This window comes from Lepisosteus platostomus, chromosome 6 (genome assembly GCF_059453375.1).
Source record: "Lepisosteus platostomus isolate fLepPlt1 chromosome 6, fLepPlt1.hap1, whole genome shotgun sequence".
Lineage (NCBI taxonomy): Eukaryota > Metazoa > Chordata > Actinopteri > Semionotiformes > Lepisosteidae > Lepisosteus > Lepisosteus platostomus.
In genome coordinates, this window is record NC_142616.1 from 39,355,963 (window position 1) to 39,382,150 (window position 26,188).

At 38.0% G+C, this 26,188-nt stretch overlaps 1 protein-coding gene across 23 annotated transcripts in view; it reads right to left on the reverse strand.

Annotated features, from left to right (window-relative positions):
* The window catches only part of tcf7l2 (transcription factor 7 like 2), a 111,269-nt gene that overhangs the window by 68,719 nt on the left and 16,362 nt on the right, over nucleotides 1–26,188 (reverse strand). For 20 of the 23 annotated variants that reach the window (XM_088635792.1, XM_088635785.1, XM_088635784.1 and 17 more), the window contains exon 4: nucleotides 3,309–3,410. The exons of the other annotated variants lie outside the window; for them this stretch is intronic. In XM_088635792.1, the coding sequence (XP_088491918.1) occupies nucleotides 3,309–3,410 (102 nt within the window). The remainder of the gene's footprint in view (nucleotides 1–3,308; nucleotides 3,411–26,188) is intronic. 23 annotated transcript variants of the gene reach the window in all.

The following is a 26,188-nucleotide window of genomic DNA, read 5'->3' on the forward strand; positions in this document are numbered from 1 at the left end:
GTAGTAGAAAAAGGGGTGGAAAACTGCAGATACTTCTTTACACAAATAGTTGAAGGTGCTTGGTACAAAGTGTTTGATTGTAAATTTCTAGAATCCCACTGGTTTCCTGTAGGATTTATTGAAAAATTAAGCCCCTAGCAACTAGATGACCAAGACATACGAAAGGGCCTGACTTCATACTTGTAAACTTTAAATAAAACATTAAAAAATGTTTAAAAAAATAATCCCACAGAAGGATGATGGATGAAGTACAGTTGCACGGTATCTCTTCAAACCTTCTCATGAACCTGGTTGGGAACTGCTGTAGATCGGATTGATTTTTCTACTACAAAATAAGGTGACAGCATCCTGGCACAGTTCTTTATTTCAGAAGCTTTACCTGAGGTTGTAGTAAAAAGGTGCAGAAAAAGTTCAATTAAAAAAAACATTAGTACGGATCTTTTGGACTCCTCTGTACAAGGAATCCACACCTTAAAAGTCATTTCACTCTCTCTCTGTTCACGCCTTTACCTAATCCAGTTAGGACTCTCTTCATTCATTTAGAGGCACTTGAACTTCAGATTGCTTCTTATCTTCACCACTATCAACTGTGTCCCCCTTATCTCTCCTGTTCAGATTCACATTCCCAACTCTAGGGGTCAAGGTGCATATCTCTTCCATTTGAAAGGAAAAAAAACGAAGCAAAGCAGAATGACAAAAAAAACATGCAGCACAGTTCATCTCAGGATTTATTTAGAAGGAAAACAATATGTACATAAAAATGACTGGATAGTTTCACACCTGAATGGTCAAGTTCAGTAATCCATGATTCCATGCAGCCAAAGGCACATGGAGTAAAATCAATGCTTCGAGGCATGCTAATAATAATGTATAAAGTTTTTCATCCCAAGCCATTGTACTTATTAAAAGAGATCCTCTTCATTCACCACTGAAGGGCAGCACCCACCTGGGTGATGCACCAAATTTCCCTTCCTATCACCTTTCACAAGATACTGGTAGGTAATCCATGTGTAGGATGTAAAGAAAAAGCAACTGGCATCATTGTTATATATACACTTCAAATTGTATTATGCAGTGTATTATGCCGTAATGACAAGGGTGTAACAACCTTTTCTGTGTGTAGGATTCCCCTACAAATAGATTAAATACCTCAAATAAACAAAAACCCAGGTATGACAGCATTTAAAATATACTTCTGCTTAAAATCAATTAAGATGAGGACACATTTCTAGTTGGTCCACAGATACTTCAGATACTGTGACTTAAATTCAGGGCCAAAGAAGTTTAAATTCTGGAATAAGTAATTACAAACAACACTTACACAAGGTCTCAAGGCACTATAAAAAGACCTTACTCAAGAAGTATTTACAATGTTGTGACTCACAGCCTGATAATTTTTTTTGTTGGCTACCCCCACTTCTTATGGTAAAAGTTAAAAATGTATTGTTCTATTAAACCTAGATATAAAAAGAATATATTGCCATTGTAAACAGGAAATTAACTACTTTGTTTTGTTCCCATAAACATACCGTCAAGACCAGTGTTGTGCTATAAATAATGCTTTATACGTTTCTGTTTCAAATAAATGAAGTTTTCTGTCAAGGTTATTTTTAACAGCATTTTGTTAAAATTAGCACACAGTGTTGCTTTCCTGTTTGACAGTTTTCAAAAATATTTTTCACTAACAATACTTTACGAGCAAAGTCAAAACAAATAAAGGCTTGGTTCCCACAAAATGCAAGCCACTTATTAAGTCACAAAGTAGGGTGCCAACTCGCTAAATTCGCATGACGAGATTGCCCGATTGTTCTAGAATTTACTTTACAACATCCTTTCAAATCTTCACAGACTGACCTTTGGGTGAGAATATTCTGTAAGTACTGTAACACTCAAGGGGAACTTGCAGGTCTTACTGGGAATCAAACCCCAGTCACCAGCTTTCAAGACAAGTGAGCTCCCTCATCACCGAAAGGTCCCAACCCACTGTCCAGGCATTAACACTCTCTCTTAGCCCCATGCCCCTGAGGGCTGTCTCTGTTACAATACTTTTTTACTTTCAACTGACTATAACCACTTTTTTTTTTAAGTTAAGTTGTTTTTTTTAAGAGAAGGTGAAAAATCCTGGTCATGCATTTTAGTTTCACAGAGAGTAAGAAAGTTTGCATCAGAATCTGGCAAATCTGGGGGCTCCTTCTACGGTTGCAATTAAATTTTATTTCTGTACAACTTGCTGAACAGTCTCGTTATTATACTCTGTTCCTTTCGATGACCTAATTTCCAGTTAGTTTATTTTTTTTGTTTTAAGCAGCATAATAACAAGGCGCAATACAGCAATAACACCTATGCTCTTTTAAAGCAACACTTGGGCATTTTACTTTGTAAGAACCGTCCTTTAAACCACAAGTCACAACCACAACTTTTCCATGGCACTGGTGCTCGCATTAAGACGTCGACATCCAGCCAAAATAAGATCCATATCTCGCACTTCCTCATCGTCAGTTTGACACACCTTGTTAGGCATTATTTTTTTTAAAAGGGGGCTCAAGTTAACAAATCGGCCTAACTCACATTATAGCAATAAAACAGTAAATAAACATTCCAATAAGTCAAAGGTCAGTGTTAAGCACATAATAAGCACTGGCTACCAGGTTTGTTCATCTAATTATCCGGTTCAATAGGAGCACAGTTTCCTCTATTTTGACAGCCTTATTAGGACAGCTGAATATGACAAAAAGAAAAGGCCTTGCTCACATGGTGTTGAAAGTGCTAGGCCTCTGCTAGACCATGAACAATGGGTTCCTATTATGTAATCCACAAAATGTTTTTTTAAGATAAAAAAATATTAAGCGTAATTTGAACCCCCAGGTTCTTCATACAGAGTCAAGATAATTCAAAAAACAAATAATAAAACCATTTTCTTTGGAACACCTGGGCTTTTACATGAGGCTTTCAGACAGGCTTTCAGTTTGCCTCTGAGTACTTCTCATTACCCCTGAACTACTGTATCTCCGAGTGCTGAGGTGACAGAAGCATAGGAACAAAAAACACACAAAAAAGAAACTATAGTTGAGAAAGAATGTAATTATTACAACTGTCCTTAGCAATGACACTGTGCTGTATGCAACTCTGAAGAAAGACTAAAAGAAAAGGATGATTTTAGCACGGTGGTCTCCTACACTGCATTGATCAAGCCTTCACCAGTGCTTGCATTCCTCATTTACTCAAACTTATATCTGTAAGTGTCAGAGAGATATGGCACATGAAAAACAAAGCTTACAAAATTGAAGGACTGACTGGCGTTTACTTACAACGATGTGTGCTGGAGATGGGGACCTGGCATCTTTAAGTGCTTGCCTACTTTGTAGGCCTCCTGCTTGTACATCAAGTAAGGGCCATTTCATCTGGAGGTACTGAATGGCAGAAAGAAAAAAAAATGAAGAAAAAAGAAAAAAATCATGTTAACAATGCAGAAACAAAAAAACTAAAAAATAAGAAAGAAAATGATCATATGACAAAAATAAGACTAAAACCAGGTACAAAACAATGATATGCTATGTATGAATAGGGTAAGAGAGGTGAAACTCGATCAAACATAAACAAGACCTAAACAATTCCAAACTGAAAATGTCCAAAATAATAAAATGCTTCAGATATTTGTCTGATACCAGTGAAATATTTGAAATTAGGTCGGCAACACAAAGTACAATTGTCTCTCAATGGTGGGGGCTCAACCCCCATTTGCAATGTTTGAGCAGAACAAGCTTACAGGCAAAGCGCAAAATGCTTTTCACTGCCATAACTTCAAATTTAGCACTTGAAGATTCTCAAAATAATAGGCAACCACTCTAGTTTTAGCTTTTATAGTAGTTCCCCATGTCAATAAACAGCTGCACTTTGCATTTCAGCTTGCTGCATGAGGAAAGGCAGCTATATAGGCAGCATGGATACTACAGAGGTTTCTGCTCCCAGCTATTTTGAATGAGTGACTATGTTATCTGGTATGAACACACCTGCATTTGAAATACAATGGCTGCTGTTAAACAGTTTAGTTGTACTTCATATTATTCTATTGTATTTGCTGCATTAAGGACCCAATAGCTTATCAGTAGAGAAATGTTCCTTGTAGGCAAGATTCCCAGTAACATCTAGCACTTCTTATCAGATTACATGCCACTTCATTTATTTACTTTTTTCCCCTGAAATGGAAAGCCATTTTAGCGCACAAAGCCAGGCAGACTTTATTCTCCTCCGAGAATTGAAAGAAAAAATAAAATCCTTCATACAGGACCTTTTTGTAATTCAAAAGAACCAACACATTTTTAGATGGTATTCCTATAAATTCAGATTTCCGGGCTTGACTTATCCCTAAATATTTGGGTTTCGCCGTGGAATTGATATCAGTGTGGGGAGTGTCACAGCCAAACTGCTTCGTGAAATTGTTCATTATGCACTTGTGTTTTGCACCAAAAACGCATGACAGTAGGGGCTTTCTTAAGAGTTGGCTATCTCAAGAAAAATAATTTGTCCTTCTTCTGGAAGAAAAAAACTGGGCTATCTATGCATTTCAAAGATAAGGTATTTTGTTAGCAAGGAGTTCATGCCAGGTGAAAGTGTGTTGGATTCCCAGCTTTTGACCTAGTAATCTAGAAGAGCGTAAGAGTGGGCCTCCTAACAGGAAAATGCTGTGATTCTCATTAATAATTCTGTGCATTTTATATAGCTCTTTTCATCTCAAAAGATTCCCCAAGCACTTCACATACAGGATTGGATCGCTACAAACCACCACTGAAGCACAGCACCCACTTGGATGACGTATGGCAAGAACCATTCTTCTGCAGCCCCAGGAAAGCAGGCCAGATAGAAAAATGAGAAAATGTTCCACTGCTTGGAACAAAGAGTAAGTTAAGGTACTGTGCAGGCCTAGAGTACAATTTAGCTAAAACACTGGGGTAGACAACCCTCCTCTTACAAACTGTGCTGTTTTGAATGACTAAAGTGGTCATGAGCTAATTTTTCCATCTCATTCAAAGGACAGGGGGCAGGGTCCCCAGTCACTGAGAAACTGGTCCTGACAGTGTGCCACTTTCTGCTCTATCCACACTTCTCATGAAAGTAGAGATACAGGAGTACTAACACTAAGGCAGTACTTGAAAAACAAGATTTCATACTCATATAAAGTACAAGGCTTTTCGGGAAACACCCCTCCACAACAAACACTTTGAAAGGAGACCCCTCAGAAATATATTCAACAATAGAAAATCAAAACCCTATGTATAAAAGAATTACAGAACGTAGGAATATTGAATATAAGCTAAAGCTAAAACACAAAGACTGAAAGAAACTTTCATAACTAAAGGATGTTAATTCTTCATATGAACTCTTTATCAATAAAGAGGCAAAAATCCAGACTGTTGTAAACAGCGTGCAATCATCTCTAAATTAAGCCATTTTTGTCTGTGCACCATATGAACATAATTAAATTGCTCACTAAAGGAAGATTAGGAGGAACTGAATTCATTTAAAACTGTCAATTCCCCCCTCTCTTTTTCTTTTTAAATTCAAGATAAACTCACTGTTCTCACCCCTATTTACTAGGCTTTCTCTGCAAGCTCCCTGCCCTGCATGTTTCTGTACGTCTACATGTCAACACTGAGTCTGCAACACCTATAATTTTCTGTTCACTAAAGATGGGACAGAATAGGCGCTTGTAGAGAGTTGCTTATTGGAGGAAATGAGGATCAGTCCTACTGCTGAGAGAGCTAACTTAAACCAGATGGCCTACAGTAGGCCTACAGAGTTACGTTGTGGTAGCCACCCCTAAACAACTCCCGCACACAATGGACAGAGACGCCAGATAATTGCTGTGGCCCCATGCTTGGAGGCACAGCAGATCTTGTTAAGGTGGAAAGTCTGTCTAAAGCAGGGCTAGAGAAGCTTAATGATTCTTGTACTGTATGGCCGAACACAAATGCTTACCTAATGTAATCCCACTCAATTTTTTATGGATTTAGAGGGTTAAGAGGGTTAAAACCAAGTCAGCTCCAGGAAAAAACAAATTGTAAAATGTAGTATACTGCCTTTTAAGAGAAAACTCAGACATAAAAATAAATACAGCATAACTTCACAAATACATAACACATTTAAAAAGAAAGCGGCAAACTTTCATTAACATAGAATTGTAGAATTGAAGTGTTTGCTAAGGAATGCAGCTTAAGACGATTTATGTTTCAGTTTGGTGATACAAGATTGACATGGACTTTTACATTCTGCCCCCCCCCCCCCCACATATTACTGGAGTGGAAATATCCAAGTTAATAATTATTAATCAGCGACTGTCATGAAAGCCAAAAAGAATTAAAAATCAAATTCTTCACATGTGCTCTTGCTTTAAGAACCTAAACGCTTAGAGGCGAAGGTTGAATTAGTCAGAAAAGGCGCCTCCAAATGACTCAGTAAGTGACACATCAGTTTAACTGTTGGAAGCTTTTTAAAAGGCAATAAAATCACAACCTCGATACATTGACAGTAGTGCAAATGGCACCCATTCAAATCGTACTACGGGAAAAGTTCAAGGCAGCAGTAATCCAAGGAATTCATCCAGCAAACCAAGACCAGAACTAAATCTTGCTGGTACACCACCACTTACACAAGCAAGGGAGGAATATTTCCTGAAGGCATCCTGTTGATAAAGGCATAAACCTGAGCCTCTTGGACTTTCTTTAACCAGGCTTTAAATGCAATTCTTTACTTATTCTAAATTACATTGCCTCATATAATTCAATCCATGGGACTCCTTTTAGACAAAGAAAATTACTGTAATCAGCACAGCATTTCCCACGAGCCCAAGCATACCTCAGGCATGTAGGCTAGTTCTTACAAGAGGGCTTCACTGTCCTCCTGTCAGACGCAAAATAAGCTGAAATAACTTGCAAACATTAAAGTACTGCAGTGCTGAGTGAAGACATCACTCAGAAAAAATATGCAAGAACTCAGAGGGAATGTGCTGTTTGCAAAATTTGCATATAGTTTCTGAACTATACTCAAGAACTCCATCGTGTCCTAAATCGGTAGGGACTTAACAAAAAATGTAAACGGCACAACATGAGATGACATCGCACATTACTGCATTAAAAAAAGAATACAAGATGATAACCAGGCACTAAGCACTAACTAAAGAAAACTTCACAATGCAAAAATAAAGGATTTACTACCATATAACCTTACAATTAGTTACTGGTAGGTAAGAATGAACCGCGTCACCTAGGCCTGTATTAAACTTCTCACATTCTGTGGCAGTGACCTGCACTCAGGATAATGCACTGTACAATCCATCCTTTGCAGTGCTTCGTTTAGTCTTCTGCTAAATGCAACCTTAGTAATAAAGTCTATTCAAAGATGTGCCTACAAGGCAGTCATAGTAAGCAAACCTACATTGTTCTCTACAAGGTCCAAGGATCTAAAAAAATCAGAACTTCTACTTGACCAGTAAAAGAAACCAGAAAAAAAAACAACTAGAACAGGCCTTATCAAGGAAAAAAAACGAGTAAGGAGCACTGTATTAAATATAGTTATTTGTTCCTTAACAGAGGTATGTACCATACCTAAGCTACTTCTGCAACAGTCTAGGAATAATGTAAAGGGCACACAATGGAGAGGATTTTACTTTAAAAGAGTTTAAAAGCAACATGCAAAGGGGATGTTCCTGGTACCGACAGCCACCATTCCGATATTCCTACACTTCCTAGCCACTTGAAATAAAAAAGGCAAGACAGAAAGATGGCTTTTCTCTCTCCCCACCCCGTGTAATCATACCAGCTTCACAAAAAAAAATGCTGAATCAAATTGAGCCACGGCGTGTTGTAACTGTGAGCAAAGATCCCCACAGGGGGGCCTGCCTCAGTCATGTGTCTCTTTTCAACCACATTCCGGTGAACTGGCCCCCTCCCTGGTTCCCTTCTGCCAGCCAGCCAGTGACCTTTGCTCTTTGAAAACTATTCCAGCTCTCTACAAATACAGCAGTGCGTTTGAAACCACTGTCTCCTGGCAGTGCGTACTACGTGCCAGTACTTTATATGCTATTCCTTCTATAGCTTTTACAACTGCTGAAATATTGAATGTTCTTGGACGTCTGCTCTAATTAAGACTCGATAACTACAGTAGCTTTTCAGAATTAATTTGCTTCGAAGATTTCCACTCATGACATTTTAAATGCTTTAACAAATGTGAATTAATGTTATTTCTGTACCAGATTCTTAAAGTATTTATCTTTAACTTGCCAGGAAGAGCAAAAAGCAAGCTAAATATTTCAAACTGGGTTTAATGATGCAGCATTGTTCTTTATGCATGCACGCATTACAGCTTAAAGCTGGTTTTCCATTTTTTCTTTCAAATAACAAGAGACACTTTGAGAGACTCATAAATGACAAAACCGACTGAAAAAAAGAGCCAGAAAGCATACAGTATTCAAATGCATATTCAAACAGTTACACAAATGAATGCTTTGGTATTTGCATATAGCGATTCACAAACTGAAACAATTAGTTTCATAATTATAATGGCAAAATTCATCAATACTTAAGAACATGTCCTATATGAAGCATTAAAAAGTTAATAAAACAAAACAAGGGCATGTCAGAAGCAATAATACTTAAAACCTAAGAATGGGTGTACAATTTAAATTCTATTGTAACATAAAATCATTTACTACATCTTACAGGAAAACAGGCTTTAGCCTATCAAAGCATTTTAATGATTGCATTCAGAGTAAGTTTAGTACTTTTGTTTCTCATGGGTAGTAACTTTTGGTTCCATAACTAAGAAATCCTTTTTTTTTAACAAAACTATGCCACTTTAATTCTGGAAGGATTACACAAGCTCGACAACACACAGTGAGCTGCCCCCACATTGTAAGCACAGGAAAGGGCTATGTAACTCCTTCACATGAAATACAATTTAAGAGAAAAATGAAAACATGACAGATGTCACAACTCTGAGACCACTTCCGCTCAATTGTTACCCCATTTTTCTTTTTCTGGCGACACAAACGTGGTGCCTTCCCCAGCCTCTCCTACACAGAAACCCCCCGTTTCCTCTTAGACATTTACGGGATGGATTCCATGGAAAAAACAACTCCAGGCTGATAACAGTTGACGTCACATCTGCTTGTTTCTTAACCTTGGGACCCGAGGAGTCTAGATCCCAGTGGTCTATGCCCACAACATTAAAAATGGATCTCTTGAAAGGGTATTGCATTTATTACTTTAAATGTAGATTTTTTTATAGCACCCTGACCCCTGAGGAAGCTTTTAACAAGTCAGCTGACCTTGCATCTCGGCCTCTGAAGCTTCAGGACAGTAACCGCTAGCTAAGGTTCAAGCCCACTCATGGCCACGAAATGAGTGGTACCATCCCTAGGCCTGTGCTCTCTTAACAAGAGAATCCAATACTCCAATGGATTTCTGGAATTGTGGCATTTTATGCTTGTACTTTAATTAATCCAATTTTAGTTGCACTCCAAATCTTCAGAATCCTCTACATAGAGGGTGAAATTAACAAAATGCATAATGTGCCATTACATATGTAAAAGGATTTTCACCTTTTCTGGATACAAGACCCCTTTTTCCCCAATAAGGAGCCCTGATTTAAACATTCAATCAATCTGAAGTCCATATATTTCATATATGAAATTCTACTATTAATTTTAAAATATTGATAGTAGAACCACAGGTCAAAATATCCACTGAAGGTGCTGTCAGAGCAGGTCCACTGTGTAAAGGAATTGATATTTGAACACTGCAAGAGCTGAAGTGAAAAGTTTCCCTTTGTTTCTTTGGAACTCCCGAGACCCCTTGGTTGAAAATCCTAGAGCACTACTTCTATTCCTTGACTAATCTAAAGTGGAAGTAAAATTACAAAACGTTTCCCTTCTCCCTCTGAAGGCACCACAAAGACAAAAAGGCAACTTGCCCGCAAAGCAGAAACAAGAAATCTGGTCTCTGAACCCCACTGGCCTCAAATCGGGGAAAACAAAAATCTGAAATGTCCACAAATACAGGAATTTGTAATTCTAATAAACATTAGAAAAATATAACTATCATTTTGCCAAAACACAAAAACATATTTGGACACAATCAACACTGACAAATACTACAATTCATTTTAGTAAATGGTTCCATTAAACGTTGTAACCTCTGTAATGACGATCACAGAATAGATGAGATTTACAATTTTCTGTTTTAACTATTAAATGACTTTACATTTGATGTTTCAAGCACAACCAAAAAATGCCTGATAAACTGCAAATTTCATGTTGCTTGCTGCAATTCTCAAAGAAAGATTTAATTCACTAGTGTAAGGGATGAACACGAGTTCCAGCTGAGAGAACTTTCTTTTTTGTGCTGGTACTTAAATTATTCTGAGTGACCTTCAATGAGCCACCCAACTGTGGATCAGAACATTTCATAGCATGCTTCCTGGTGCCTCCCTTTGTGGCTGCTAAATGTGATCAGGTCTTCGCTAGAATGAACAGTTTACTTCATAAAACTTGCCTCTTGCGGTTTTCTCCTGCACCTCAATGAAAATATGCAGAAACTGAGCTTTCCAGTAAGTATTGATTATTCTCTTATTTTAAATGACTCCTTATGCAGTATATCAGTGAACGCAGGATTACTAAAATTAGGGCTATCCAGCTCGATTTAAGACCTGAGAGTTTTTTCCTTATAAATTAAACAAGAAACAAGGACAACTATACTATTAAACATAATAAATTATATAGGCTACATTTCTGAAGTCTCCAACAGTGGCAGGAAACTAAAAAGATACTAAAATACTCATAATAAGTGCACAATTCCTACTTTTGTGATAGTTATCCATAATAAACCCCTTGCTTCATCATTTATAATTAACTCAATTAGCAGTGGCTGGCCAAAGGCCTCTATTGGATTGTAATGACACAGTCATTTTCCTACCTTTAACATATTTAATAGTCAGGTAAAAAGACAAGGCAATACTTATCTACAAATAGCTCAATCCACTTTTTGGAGGTAAGGTCAATATTTGTCCGGTGACGTAGTCAGTCTACATAATTTGTGATCCTTAACTGACAATGGTAAGTGGTTTCCTTAAGTACCTAAGCTTGCACAATACCAAGATCTTAAGAGTCCTCATTGTAACTTCGTCTTTAAACAGCCTGCTACAGTTTATAAAATAATGTAGTCATTTTTTTTTAGAGACACCAAAATATGCAAAGCCTTGGCCTTACATTGGACAAAAGGTTAATCACAGCTAAAGCTCACGAATGCAGAACAGTCAGGTGACACCCGGCTTAGGTCACTCTATCACTGCTGAAATGTAAATGGCAGATAAAACCAACAGCACATGTACTGACAAGTATCTACTTCAGCCTGGTATTGCAAACGTCCTAAAATGCTAATCCTCGTTTGCAAGCTTGCCAGGAAAGAAGAGACTGCCAGCAAGCTGACACAGATCCACCAGGCCTCCAACGGGTTAATTTCCAACTGCCTGACAGACGTGCTTCTGAGGTTCAAGTCAGCCTGACCCCCTAGGCCTCAGCCTCCTCCCTCGGTACACTTCAGCCAAGAGCCTCCTCGCCACTCAAGTATCATTTTGTTGTAACAAATTACTCCAACTCCAGGATTACAGGGTGTTCCAAAACCCCTTCCAGAGAGAACTGGGAAATAAACATTCCCTCCCCTAATTCAGAACCAGTTGTTTTGCCTTTATAGTTTCCCTCTCTGTATCCTCAGCTTCCACACAGTGCTGGTCCTTACTGGTCTGTTTACCTACACCCCCCTCACTACAACCACCCTCCTTCAGGAAATGAATGACTTAATTGTCTATGATAAAGTGAGAGACAAGGACTTTCCCTAAATCTTCACACACTGAAGAACTACCTGGACCCATTTGTGGAATTAACAGGGGAAGAAACAAAGAAGGTCGCAGTAAACAGTGCTGGCAAACAGCACATACCTGTTTCCCTTTGATACTTTCAGGCAGAATTACTATATGCTGACCAAAAAGAAAAAGCAGGTGTTAAACCTTGTGTCTACAAAAACATTACAGCTGTGTTCCCAAAAGGGGCAAAACGGGAAAGGGATATAAAGGCCGAGACATATGGTACTACACTGCAGCAGCTCTGTATAAACAGTATGGTGTATATGTAAAAGCTATTGGTTAGAAAAGGTCTACATGTGGGATGTAGGATCTAAAGTGATGTATTGGTTTTCAAGAATATTCACAAAAAAGGTAAACCCTTCCAGTATGAACCGATATTACAACTGATGTATCAAATTTACAATGCTCAAGACCAGAACCCTTCATCAAAAGAACTGTCTTCAATGTGCATCATAGACAAACACGCTTCTTCTCCTGTGGAGAATGTGATTCTGATCACTGCCATCCTGCATGTACAGCAATACATATGTGGGCATAGCTAAAACCTAGCTGCTTACCAATGTAGCTGCCCCAAGAAAATAAATTATTTAACTTGTACTTTGAAAAACCAACCTAATTTCAATTTAGCACGCACTTCCTAAATGTGGCAAGAGAGATTATTTCCATTCGGTTTTCAGTGGTTTCAAACTTAGTCCTGGTTACACCCCCATTTTACACCCACTGTGGCAATGTAGCTTATCTGTCCAGAGTGACATTTCAATGCAGTAGTTCAGATGAAGCTGTGCTTGCACTGCAGACAAGCAAAAGAGATGTCCACCAGTACAACAGAAAGATGCAAAAATATCATACAGCTCATAAGTGAAAGCTTTTTTATGCCCTTTTGACATTTAACCTTTCGTTTGCTTAAAGTTTGCAGGGCCACTATCTTTGTCTGTATGGATACCCACACATAAACAGAGATTGTTTAGACTGAGTTTAAATGCTCTTTAAATGTAAAAAATAGAGCATGTTTGCCTTTGCGCAAACAAACATTCATTCAGATTCCAGGTGCAAATTTAATAACTGGAATTCTACATTCTGGGCATTCCCATATCAGGGATGCAAGAATGGATAAGCCAGAGAAACATTTGAAATGAAAAAAAAAAAACACGGGTAATAATTTAAGTGGGCAAGAACCTGAGATGTAACGCTTCATTTATTTTTTAGATAAAACAGCTTAGTTTCAAACAAAGAAATGTGACTACCCAGAAGAAAGGAAACGTCCTCTGCTGAACTATGTTCTGCAAACAAAATTCCTGAACTTTGCAGCTTGCCTTTCAATGCCATTCTAGTTTTTTTTTTCATATTAAATGGCAAACATGATTTTTGTTTTCTTAGCGCCATTATTCCGATTACTTAATCCACCACGGTTATGGTCCAAGCTGTTTTTTTTTACCCCCTGCTCAGCTTAAGAATTTGACCCAGCCATACCCTAGCTGTCATCATAAAGTAAACAAGCCAGGACCAAAACCTAGTCAAAATTTGTTCAGCATTGTGGAAACCGAGATAAACATCAAGCCACTTAATGAATCATTCCAAATAAACTTTAGAGACTAATGTGCTTAAAAATGAAGTAAATCCTGTTTGCACCCACCAGTTCCATGAGGCTAAGACAGACATGGAGTCTAAAGTTATTTCCATGTTTTTTTATGTTCCTTGTGGCAAAGGCAGATCGATGCGATAAAAGAATTGTAAAAGGCGAAATGGGTACCAGATACTAGAGTTCCCAGACTTGACTCATTCCTGTTCAAGGAACTAGATTCTTGGCTTGGAGATTTGTTTACCAGTTTGTAAAGGTCTAATTTGTAGTAACAGAAAAACATTTAAATAGTGTTGCATTCATGTCAGTTTTCACGTGTTTTTGTGTCCCTTGTGCCTTTTGCAACACATTGTTGTTCTGGGGAACAATTGTGAAAGATTTATAAATATGGAAATGTCTGCCTTGAAAGTTACAATGAGCAGAACTGCAACCAATAAAAAGATACAGCATGTCTGGTTTGGAAAAATAAACACTGCAGTGTCTTACACTGTCTGAGAAGAGTGTCAGTGTAAGGTTACTGCTACCTCTCGCTACAGTGGCACTCAAGTGTTTTGCAGTTGAATCTAAGTAGCAATGTTGCTCGATGTAGTTCACACATATTAAAAGACATTCAGCACAATACAATATTTTGAAACGGCCAGAGAAAATGCTAAAACCCTTCTGGCATTAAATACTGTGTATTTAATAACATTCATAATGTGAATGTAATTCAGTTACTTTAATTTAGCCTTAGTGTCTTTCCCCTATAAGCCTAAGTGGTCCTCTAACCATGTGTAAAATAACTTGGTAAAACTTGGCCACTCTACACTCTCATCTACATCACTGTCCAGGCACTTATACTCTGTCATGAGATTCTTACATCTTCCCCGGCAAAGATCAGGCAGGTACAGAAAGCGTATCAACAAGAGTGGAGGGGAAAACCCAAGTGTCAGCTGTATTAAATATGATCAACTAAGTCAGGCAAAGACTAACTAATCTGAAAACTGTCCTCAAAAGCTCAGAGTCTGTTCACTTATTAACAACACCAAAGAAGAACCAGAGAGACAACAGAATTAGGGAGAGTCAGTGTTTATTAATTCTTCATCCTCATTTGTGACTTAAGAGTGACAAAGTAAAAACTAAGCTCTGCTCTCTAACTGGCAAGTAAAACAAATACATTTTTAGGATAAATCTCAAAATATTTTAGAGTCAATCAAAAACATATTAACATTTCCGAGGGATTAAGAATATGTGTACTTACCTAGCACACATGCTTTGCTATTTTAAAGTTCAGTAAAAGCACAGGTTCAGGACTCACAAACAGGAAATTAGGGATACTCAGCCTATGACTTTCTACCTCTCAGCTGAGGACACAAGAAAAACAGGTCTACTTCCAGATTTAAAAGAAAAGTGTTCTATCTGCTAGCTTGTTGTAAACAACTGGAAGAGCCTGAGCACTGAAAACAGGGCTGTATTTAAAGACAACATATGGAATTGGGGCTTTGGAGAAGGCAGTAACAGATTTCCAACCCATCTGTGCAGAGGGGTCAATATGCAGAGTAATTACAGAATGGAACACAATGTTTGGACACACACAACTGTCCTACCATGTTAACATCTTCCAAGGCAAACAACTAGAGGTAGGGTCATAGCTTTCAGATTATAATGGAATATGAAATCTAGTGTTTTCAAAACCTAAAATGAGGAATCTTTTCAGTTTAGTATAATAAAAAAAAATACATGCAGAATTCCAGTTATGCAAACAAACGAGGTCTGTCTCTTTATTTGCTTTTATTGCAAGGCAACTTTTGTTAGCACTTTTTTGACATAGACAACTAATTGCATTCTCAATTATCAATCTCAATTGCTGGTTCAACTGCAATTTTAGGAAAGATGGCCTGACATCACAAGTCTCAAAAACAAAGTAGTGTGCATATCTTAGCATACAAACACTCCACTCTCTCCTTTGAAAGTAGAAGGTTAAATTGGACTATTTGGACAAATTCAAAACTACATTTTACTTGCTACAACAAGTTATGAAAGAATGAAATAGCTTTGTGCAGTTTGTACGTCTTCAAATTGCACAGGACTTTAAGATACAAAGGGTTGTTTTGTAGCATAAATAAATCTGTAAAAACTCAAATTAAAAACATTTGTTATTAGGATGCCAAGTCTAGAATTTCTTCATATCAAATAAAACCTGTTTCAAACTTGTTTTAAATTGCTGATTTATACTTACGAGCCTCACACTAAAAGCCTTTGTGGAACAGTTCTGACTGAACACAAGCATGTCACAGCCTCTGCAAATAAAAAAAATCTATGCTGCAAATCAACCTCTGTATAGTGTTTAGTCACATTTTATCTATAAAATGTGTGTTAAACTAATTTTATATGAGACGTTTGGAAAAAACCTTTTGTGAGTGGTTAACACAGCCCTATCACTTTTAAGTATTATTAATATTTAACATTATACAATATCAGAATAATATTAATTAATATTAAAAATTACAAACCTAGAGAAACAGTATAGCAACAGCTGAGTCTTCAGTGTATCTCTTCATTCTATCTAGTCCTGTTTCTGTTACAGGTACTATCACAAAAACACACCAAAAATGACAAAAGCCATTTTCTGTAATTGCACAAAAAATGCAATCAAGAGCCTTTGAAATCCCCCTTTCAAAGACCTGTCCTCCCCCAATGCCTATAAGTAAGAGCAGAGCAAAATTAGCTCTGTTCTGTATTTTGTAACAGGCACAAACCTAGACTCTCTCTTCAAATAAATCTGTGAATAAAAAAAACAGAAAAGAGTCAAGATAAAACCGAAAGATAAGCTACATGCAGCTCTTCTCTTCATAGCTGCTTAGCTCTTTTAATACACATTTTATGAGTAAATAAAAACCCCAACAGCTCTAATAGCCAGAGGCGGTTTGCAACCAGGAAAATAAAACTCGAATGTGGGAAGGCCTCAGGTTTCTGTGCCTCAGGGCATATCTAAGAGACTCCAACTAGCCTGTATTTACTCTACAGCCAGAAATGCTAGGGGTTCTGAAAGCTGACAGCAGGAGCACAGGCCACTGTACTCCCTCTAAGGCTTTACTGCGCTCCCTCTCCCCCTTCCGAGAAAAAAAAAAAACTCCACAGGTTATCTGAAACATAACACTGCACAGACTGAGAATGTACACCACTAAAACTGCTTATGCAAGCATCTACTTACTGCTTCTTTTGTTTTTCTTTTCTGAAATATACAACCAAAGACAGGCCCATGCTCTAAATTCAACATGCCTGAGCCTAATTTTGGCAAAACTCCAGTTCAGACGGGGATACCCCACTTTCGTACTCCTGTAGTTTTCGTTCATGTTATCATTATCGTCGTAAACAAGAGCCCGCAAGTCTTATTTGAGCTCTTGCATTGAGTGCTGGGCATGTGATTCATGCAGTTGCTTCAGAATCTCCCAAGGCCATTATTTATTCAACAGGTGTGGACAATACACTGTTCAAACATCACCTGATATTCCAGGAGCCTTCATACACTGTCTAATCATATACCTCAACTCCACTGCCATTTATTTTGAGACAAAGGGCCAGTACCAATATTTTATAAGTGTTAAACATTCAAGAAACTGTCATAATACACAGTGCATTAAAATTTGTTTCTCAGACAGAAGTGTTCAATTTAGACGCAAACCAACCCTTACGAAAGGGCAAGGGTCAGACTGGCAGTACTTCTGGACATTAAAACCAAAATAAATGCCATCTGATTGAAACAATGAACACAGGAGGAATGCAGTAGGATGCTTGTTTACAGCCTTCACACTAGTACAAAATCTTAGAGCGAGTCAGGCCTGGTTTCTGGTTACACTGTAACAATATATTTTTTAAAAAGGATAGAGAATACAGGCTCAGAGAAGACAGACTGTGGATGATTTGGTTAAATAGGATGTCCCTCATTGAATGAAAGAAGGTAGACAGAGTAATAAAAATGTGGTTAATATTCTCACTCTCATTTGTTTGACTACCGAAGTAGCAATATAACGCACAACTGTCACAATGCTGAAACTCTGCCAAACAACCAATACTTTGGCTAAGGAGGTGGAAGTGTGTCTGGGAAAACAGGCCAAAGGCCTCTGCTCTCCTAAAACAAGTGCAGCCGATTCCTTACGAAAAGCAAGCTTGACCTTAAGTCTGCATTTTTAACAAATGACACCACCAAGCTGGGGTGATCCTACATGGCACAGGTACAGCTCCTTCCTGGGCCAATTTTCTGTCAAGTGCTGCTAACGCTGCCTACAAAAGCAAACAACGCCCCCGATAAGTCACATTTGAGACCTAGGGCACAGATAGGAATTCAAATAAATCTTAACATAGGAATGTAAGCAGTGGCTTTTTTAAAAATAAAAAGCAGCCTCAGACAGTCCTTTGAACTGTGACAATGGGCTTGCTAAGAACAATACAAAAACAAGTGCTCGTAGTAAGCGCTTTGCTAGTTTGTGTCACGTGAGCTATCAGTAATTGCAATCATATTGCAATTTGTGTGACAGGGAGGGAATTTTTTTACAAAAAAACTGAGAATCACTGGAGAGCATGTGATGAACTAAGACATAGTAGCTACACCCATAGTAGCTAGGCATCAGTATTTACATTCCAACTAGAAGATGACCGCCTCTTTCAACAAGAGTTATCTTATACTGAGTCACAAACATATCTTCCTGATATGCTGCACAGGTCTCTCGCACTGTCAGCAGTACAGACAGAATCAACTCCTGTTTATCAAACACATGTGCAATGCAAACGGAAATCTCCGTTTCAACTTCAGTAGGAGTACTGCAACAGCTGCCAAATGATTTTGCATAAGACTAAGGTTTTAAAGTCAGAAGGGCACAAGACGAAACCTCAGACACTGCACAGTACAGCTAAATCATATGCATTTCAGATTTTATTAATTGCAAATGTCAAGTCATCCTAATTTAATGCGATTCCTGATCAAGAGAAGCTGCTGAGTTCAAAATACATAAATAGGGCATTGTTGTTAGAGCTCATTAAGTTGCAGGATAATTCACAGAAAACAAGTACATTTAAGGTCAGACAGATTGTTCTGTGTGTATAGGATTTTTTTACCCTAGTTCTCAAACCTGACTTTACTCATTTACACAACCTCTATGCCCTCATCCCCACCAAACTGCCCGGAGTAAGCTACTGTGAGTTGACACTGATAGGTTTATGCAATCTGCAAATTAAGTTAAAGCCAAAGATGCCAATACTGCATCTAAACCCTGTCCTACACATTCTTAAGTTTAAGTCTTTAGGAATCAGTTCTTAACAGCAGTACTTCATTTAAACCTCTTCATTTTCTTACACCAAAATCTCGAGCTCTGCACAAACAAAACAAGATAATCACATAAACATAAACAAAATATCACATAAATCCGACACTCTAGCACTTGTACTAGAGAGTCCTTTATCCCTCTTTGGATTCCAAACAGAAATTCCACTCTCCACCATTGTCTTGCACTTCAAGACGAGCACTCAGAAAGGTGATATGTGGCAAATTCAAGAGCAATTACAACTTAAAAGAGCACGTTTAGTTTTCCCTATTTAGCAAAACACTGCCTTCCTCCTGTGGAGGTTTGCAGCGGTAGTGTAATAATCCACTTCACTGCACCAACAGTTTGGAATCTGGCTGATTATAATGTTTATCTGCCCACAGGACTAGTCCATGAAGACTGTTTTCTTCTTTCTTGAGATTCTCCACGGTGTGCAGGCATGTGTACCAAAAAAACCTTTTGGAAAACCTGAAACCCTTTCAAATCTGAAAACCTTGCTCATTACACCTCCTTAAAGATGAAAAAATGTAACATAATCAGCCTTCAAGATCAAGATCGGCAAGAACCAGAAATACAATTAAAACATGTAAAAAAATGGTGCTACTAATACTGTACTATATTATTTATTTGCCAAACAGATGCAAAGGACATGCACAACAAACAGATTTCTTTATTCCTATGCTCGTGGCTCATTAAACTAATGTTGGAATCTATGTGTGATTGACACCAAGATTAGATGGAATTTGCAGAGTCAAAAACTGGGCGAGACAGTCCGGTTAATGACATACCCTAAAAGAGAGCAAGTAAGCCAGGAACAGTCTAGAAACCAGGGCTAATCTGAATAGTGAAACTGGCCATTTCAAAAGAGAAACTGAAAAAAAACTAACATGTGGCCTACATAAGATGAAACAGATAGCTAATTTAAAAATTGATATTACTAGATTATCTACATCTTTCATTGGCGCCATTATTCACTGCATCAAATAAGCTGCTGCTGACATTTTACACATCTTCATAAGATGCTGCATTTCAACAATGTTGATTTACATATTACTATATACAAAAGTATAATACTGAAGATTTTTTAATGGAACCTGAGGCCCACAAAGGTTAGCATGCTTGGGGGGGGGACAAAAATAAAATGTGGACGAAAAAACTCTGTGGGTTCTTGTCAGCTGAGGCAAAGCAGTACAGTAGAGAGAAAAAAAAAACCCTCAGCCAAGCCATCAACTTGAACATTGAACTTCACAGTAGTGGCTGCCTTTCTCAGCCTTTCTTTTGATGTTACCTCCAAAGCAAAAGATCAAAGGCTTGGAGTGTGGTGTGGGGAAGTCCCAAGCTCTTAGCCTGCCAGCCTGTGATATATGCAAAAGTCTGAGCCAAAAAAAAGAGAGAGAGTACGTCTGTGCTGCAAGCAAGAGAGCAAGCTTGCGAGGAATGTGGCTAAATAGTGCATTTAACTGCAGCCTAATGGAATGGACTAATGCATTAGTTCATTACAGATTAGAAAGCTGCAGGAAAAAAATGGATTATATATTTTTTTATAGTCCTCCCAAAATTTGCCCGCTTGCCCATTTTGTTAATGTTGCTTAAGAGGCTGGGGAACATTTTTTTATTCAAACAACATCTCTTCATTTCTTGTTTAAAGTGTCTTCAGCTGGTTTCTGAAGGGACCTACAAAGTATGTTGTAATGTTTATGCAAACACAGAATACACGGAACAAGACAGCCAGACACAGACGGACTTCTGTGTGGATGCTGTAATTTTGCTTGACATGCTTTAAACTGTTTTCAAGAGTTTAACATTTGGAATGACTGGAGCAGTTGACAAGTGTTGTAGTTGGGACATGCTCAAGACCCACCCCTTACCCTACTCCTCTACTGCCCTTAACCCATTCTCGTGACCCATTATTATGAAGAGGTCCAGGTAGCTGACAATGCAGCTACACTCTGTTGTTTCTTTTGGCCAAAATTAAATACCTTAACAGTGTCAAACAAACCAGAGCACACTAGGACAGAAGGAGCTGACTCTTCAGATCCGTCAAACACTGATTTGGGGAGAAAATTCAGGGGCCATCGATGAGAGCTGGCAGCCCAGTTTCTGTGGCGAAATCCATCTTAACTCCTGTTCTCTACAAGGGGAAGACAATCACTACAGAAGGAAGATCATGGGTGCACTCAGTTGCTTATTGTAAAATGATACAGCCAAGGCCTTCTTCTTCAGGCCAGTTGCCAAGACTACAAAATTCCTTTGCGCTAAATAAACACGAATGCTGCGGAGCAATAAAAACAGTATAAACAAGGATTTTTAATTAGAACTATTTATTATAACTAAAACTGTACTTTAATTACAGAGATGTATGTCTGATTGAGAATGTTATGCATCTCTTCCTCCTTCACTTGCAGCTTTTTCAGAGTTCTTTTCACTCACATGTCCTCAGAGGACTAATCGCTACACACAAGATTTTCATTTAAAGCAATAACTGTTAAGCCTAGATGTTTTGACGGTTATCAGGCAACGCAGGTTGCAGACTGGTCGCTCCATTCATTTTTATTCATGATTCAGAACAACTGTTGTCAGGTTACAGAGTTTTGCAAAGCTGTGCGGCCTCTAACAAGAACAAAAATAGAGGCAGGTACAATGAGACTTCTGTTGGAAATTAAGGAAGAGAGTAAAAAAATATGCATATAATGTCACAGTATCTCATTTCACCACAGCTGCCAGGCTGTCCTGTTTTTTGCTTTCTTTCGTTGTTTTTACAGGAATTAAGTTGTAGCTCAGATAACCGTTAATGGCAAAGGGTTCTTCTTCAATGGTGCCAAATCATTTGTATAAACTCCATTTAGTGGCCATGGAAAACACAAAAGAAAAAATGCTTACTAAACCACCAAGCCTCCTTTTGAAAGGAACAAAGTTGATTATACATTCCTGTTTCCTGTTTAGTGTTTCCACCACCTATTTCGCGCAGGGAACATTAGATAATAAGCCCATGACTTGTCTCTGTTTCTGAAGAACTGTGGCCAAGAGCTAGTAAAGTTGAGAGCCAGAGTTTTCTCCATGGCAACAGCCTATTGAAATGGGTCTACCTGCACGCTACAGGCCAACAAGGAGAATTCAGAACAGCAGCACACTAAGAAAAATACTGCCGTCTTTTATGCAAGATAAGGGACAAACTACAAAATGCATTGCAGCCTTATAGGACAAACTAAAAACTAAAGAAACAAATATTTTAAGAATTCTATGAAGAAGTGCTAAAAAAGTAAAAAAAGGCTCTATTTCAAGAATCTCAAAATGCAAAAAAAAAATGAATTTCAATTAAACCTACTCTGACTGCACAACTTGTTTGGATATGAAAACTGAATTTTTTAACTTAAATGAAATGTCTAAAACCATTTATTGATCTATGACTGTGTAGAAGCCCACAAATTTCAAGCTGAGTATTTTTGTGTTGGAAACATGTATGCATTTGAATTGTGCTGTAATTAAAACTGACAACTGATAAATGAGTCATAAAAAACTCACAGAAAATCCAGCAGGCAAGTTTAGAAACATTGAGTATGCATTCTATGTGCAGTTTCTTTGTGTTGGTAAACCATGTTTCAGTTTGCTTAACTCTGTTGGTTAACTGGTGGAAAGAGAAAATCCCGTACTACAGTAAAATATCATTCATACTCAAGAGTGTTCAGCTAATTCCTTTCACTGACTAGTTAAAAAAAGGGAAAAAAATCACAATACTGACATGTAAGTGCAAAGACCGATTAAGGATTTACTTTCAAAAGAGCTTTCATTGATCTTTTTTGATAGACCTGCGATAAATCAAACTAGATTGACTCACAGGAGAATGGAGCCTAATCCTTTAGTCAGATCCAGAAGAACTCAAACCAAACCAGCTGTTAATTTAGGCTTTACAAGATAAAGCATGAGAAATCCAACCTGATGTACCCCTGGGCAAAGGCTTACATCATCTCTGTAAAGCAATCAACTTATTGCCAGTTTGGAGAGCTAATCAGAAAGCACTGTGAGTCAGAGCTGTTGCAGGTTATGTTCTGGAGACCAGGGAGCCTAAACAGAAAAGGCTGAGGAATGCAAAAAAAAAAATTAATATGAAGTGAGCACAAAAAATAGTTCCCTGTTTTTTAAGATAATAACACAGGAGAGATGCACTGCACACAGATTGCAAACAGTACACTAAGATTGTCATATATGCCCCAGTTTATCCAACATTTTACCTTCAAAAAATGCTTTGGTGGAATCAGAATGCACTGACAGTTGAGTTCAAAGAGCAAAAGCATATTTTGTGTCTTTTAGGTTATTCGTGATTTTCTCTATAGAGACCTCAGGTCCTTATCTTCACATTAATGTTAGGTTCACAAATTAAACGGGCCACAATGAAAGTTCCAGAAAAAAAGCAGACCAAAAAGCAGTTTTACAGTTTCCATCTAAACGATCTTTTAAGACTTAACAACTAAGACTAAAACATATCACTGATTATTATTTTAGTGTTATGTGTATATAATACGCCACAGCACAGACAATTTAAGCATAATAAAATATGTTACTGCTGACAATGTGAACCAATTCTAAAAGGTGCCCAATGCTACCCACAGCTATCCTTGATATCTTCATTTTTATAGTACACTGCTAGCTCGTGACAAAAGGGCAAGTCTAAAGAACAAAGCAATTAAGTAATCACGGAGTTTACAATGACAGGATGACTGCACAGCAATTGTACATTTTGTGCAAGGTGCTCAATATAGGTCAAAAGCTCAGCGGGTCTCTCTACACCATGCAAACTGCAAATACATATTGAAGTACAACAGATGACGCCTGTTTTGTATATAAATACATGAAAACATGCAGCTTTCCATAAAACACATGGATGCCCTTATTAGAGCCTCTCACTCCCTTTAATGTTCTGTTTACCATAAGCAACAAGATCAAATTTGAAATCCAATTTTAGGAATTACAGGGCCTTCATATTGGTTTTGTAGAAGGCTGAAAAAAAACAGACTTGTAGGTTCTGGACTTAATCCAAAGGCAACTGATCCTTACAGTCAAAACAAAACTGCACGTGAAATCTGACTTAAAACAGGACTGCATGTTACAGTGGCTGCTCCCCGGGATCACAATGACTTTCCATATCAAAGATTAGGCTAAATCCATTTTCCCCCACCTTTCTTACCAAATGACTTCAAATTTAGACAAATATGAACATTGGTTCATTGCTCCGTGTAAGAGAAGTAGAAAAAGAAGCCCCTAAAAATGAAACCAAAGGCCTTTTCTTTTTCACAACAGAAAAACCTTCTGTCACTTCCTTTTTTTTATTTAACAGTGCTGCAGATAAAACTTCCTTTATTGGTCACAGGGTCAAGAGTTTAATTATGAAGACACAGTGTTGTAGGAGACACTAAACACACACAATTGCTCAACTATTCCAAGCCCTCTTAAATTACTACCAATGTTATTTGCAAAGAAGGATTCTGGGAATTATCTGACATGCAAAAAAATACACAAAAGAGGATAATCAAAACTGTAAATAAACCCTTACACTTCCATCAAGCCTGTTACCATAATGTGCTGCAAAAAAAGGAAAAAAGCAGAGAAGGCAGTTACTGTCCTTCAGTGCTCCTCAAAACTAGGCTCAATTTCATGCGTGTTATCCAATTACAACAAGTTTTCCATTTACTACATAATCTGCATAGTGGAAGAAGTAAACGAAAAGAAGTTTCTTTCTAAAAAGAAAGTTTGGCCCAAGAGTTCACACTTCACCACAATGTCTTCAGGGACTGTCCCAAGGCTTAATCTTGCACACAAGTTACTCAAGTACATGAATGCGCTGCCAATGGCCTCTGTAAACAATTAGGGCTTGGTTTCAAAATGTGAGGCCACAGGTCCTAGGCAACAAATCGTAAATCACAATCAACTCAGTCCAGACCTCTCTCCCAAGTCGCTGGAGGAATACACAGCAGAGAGGACACGATACGGAAAAGATCCCTCTGCCTTGAACTGGAACTGTGTATTACCTCAGGCAGAGAAGTGGAAAAAAGAAATAAGGAAATGCACACCCATTATTTAAGCTTGCTTTCCAATCACTGAACCATCTGAATGGTGTCTTGGTAGAGCTGCACACCCTTTTGAAACAGGAGGTAAGGATCTGATTAATTTCACCACCTAAAGTTTGCATTTCCCCCAAGTTAGGCCTGGTTGCTCAACTGTACAGGGATAGTAAAATGAGCACAGGGATCCAAGAGAGCACACTGTTCCCAGGGCTCTCACTACTGAGGAGAAAGGCACCAGCAGCCATGTAAGTGTAATAAATCTATATGCAAAAAAAAGGAAAATAAAACCTCTACAGACCATCTGAGCAGAAGCATAATATAATATCATGAATATTTTCCCTTTGCAAAACGGTAGGTTCTGCATAACTTTGTATAACAAGATTTCTGAGCAAAACGTCATCAGTGCCGAGCAGTGTTGGACTACATCGTTTCTTAAGGCTGTATTACCATGAAACAGAGTGTAGCACCTTGATTAACAGAATTCATGCAGAACTTTAGATTATGCAGAACTGCCAGAAGCTCAATGAAAAAATACCGCTGAACAGCAGGAAAGACCACATTGATTTTAAACAGATTCAAGTTTACTTTCCTTTAAAGAAAACTACAAAAAATAATGAGAACTATTATCCATTTTACAATAATACTTACAATTAGAGAACTTACATGGAGGGAAAGCATACAGAACACTTCTGCAGTTATTAACAAAGATTAAAACAAAAGCAAAACAAATTATATTAAAATCACAACTGCTGTAAATTTATTTATTTAAATGAACATTTCCAAATAATTTTCCCCAATTTGTTTTAAACAAAACAAAATGAGATGCTTGCTAATCTTAAACACAGGACAGTAGAAGACAGTCCTGTGGATTCAAAGCCCACTGTGGATACAATAATAATCATGGCAGCAGAGAAAGGCATTTGTAGAAAGGCTGTGGAATTCCACTGGCTTAACTAGCAAGGCTAGCAGTTGTTCTTCAGAGAAGGGGGGGTGGGATTATAGCCGATCCCTTGTTGTCAGATACAAGCTGAGGACTGGGTCCTTATGTTAACAGGATCTGGTAGCAAAACATCCCAAGAGGAATACCAGCTCAAGTGGTGGCACATTTTAAGTACAAAACAAATGATTTGACAGTAACAGACAGTAAAAGAAAGTGAAGCCTACATGACCTGTATGTTCCGTAAACAGGCAAGCAGGCTCTTTGAAAAAGCAAATCTTGAGGCAATCCAGCCTGTAGGGTCTACCATGACATCATGTTGTCAATGTCATTTTCTCTTCAAACACTCTACTTTCTCAATCTCTTAAAACAAACAATAAAACAAACAATGTAAATGTGG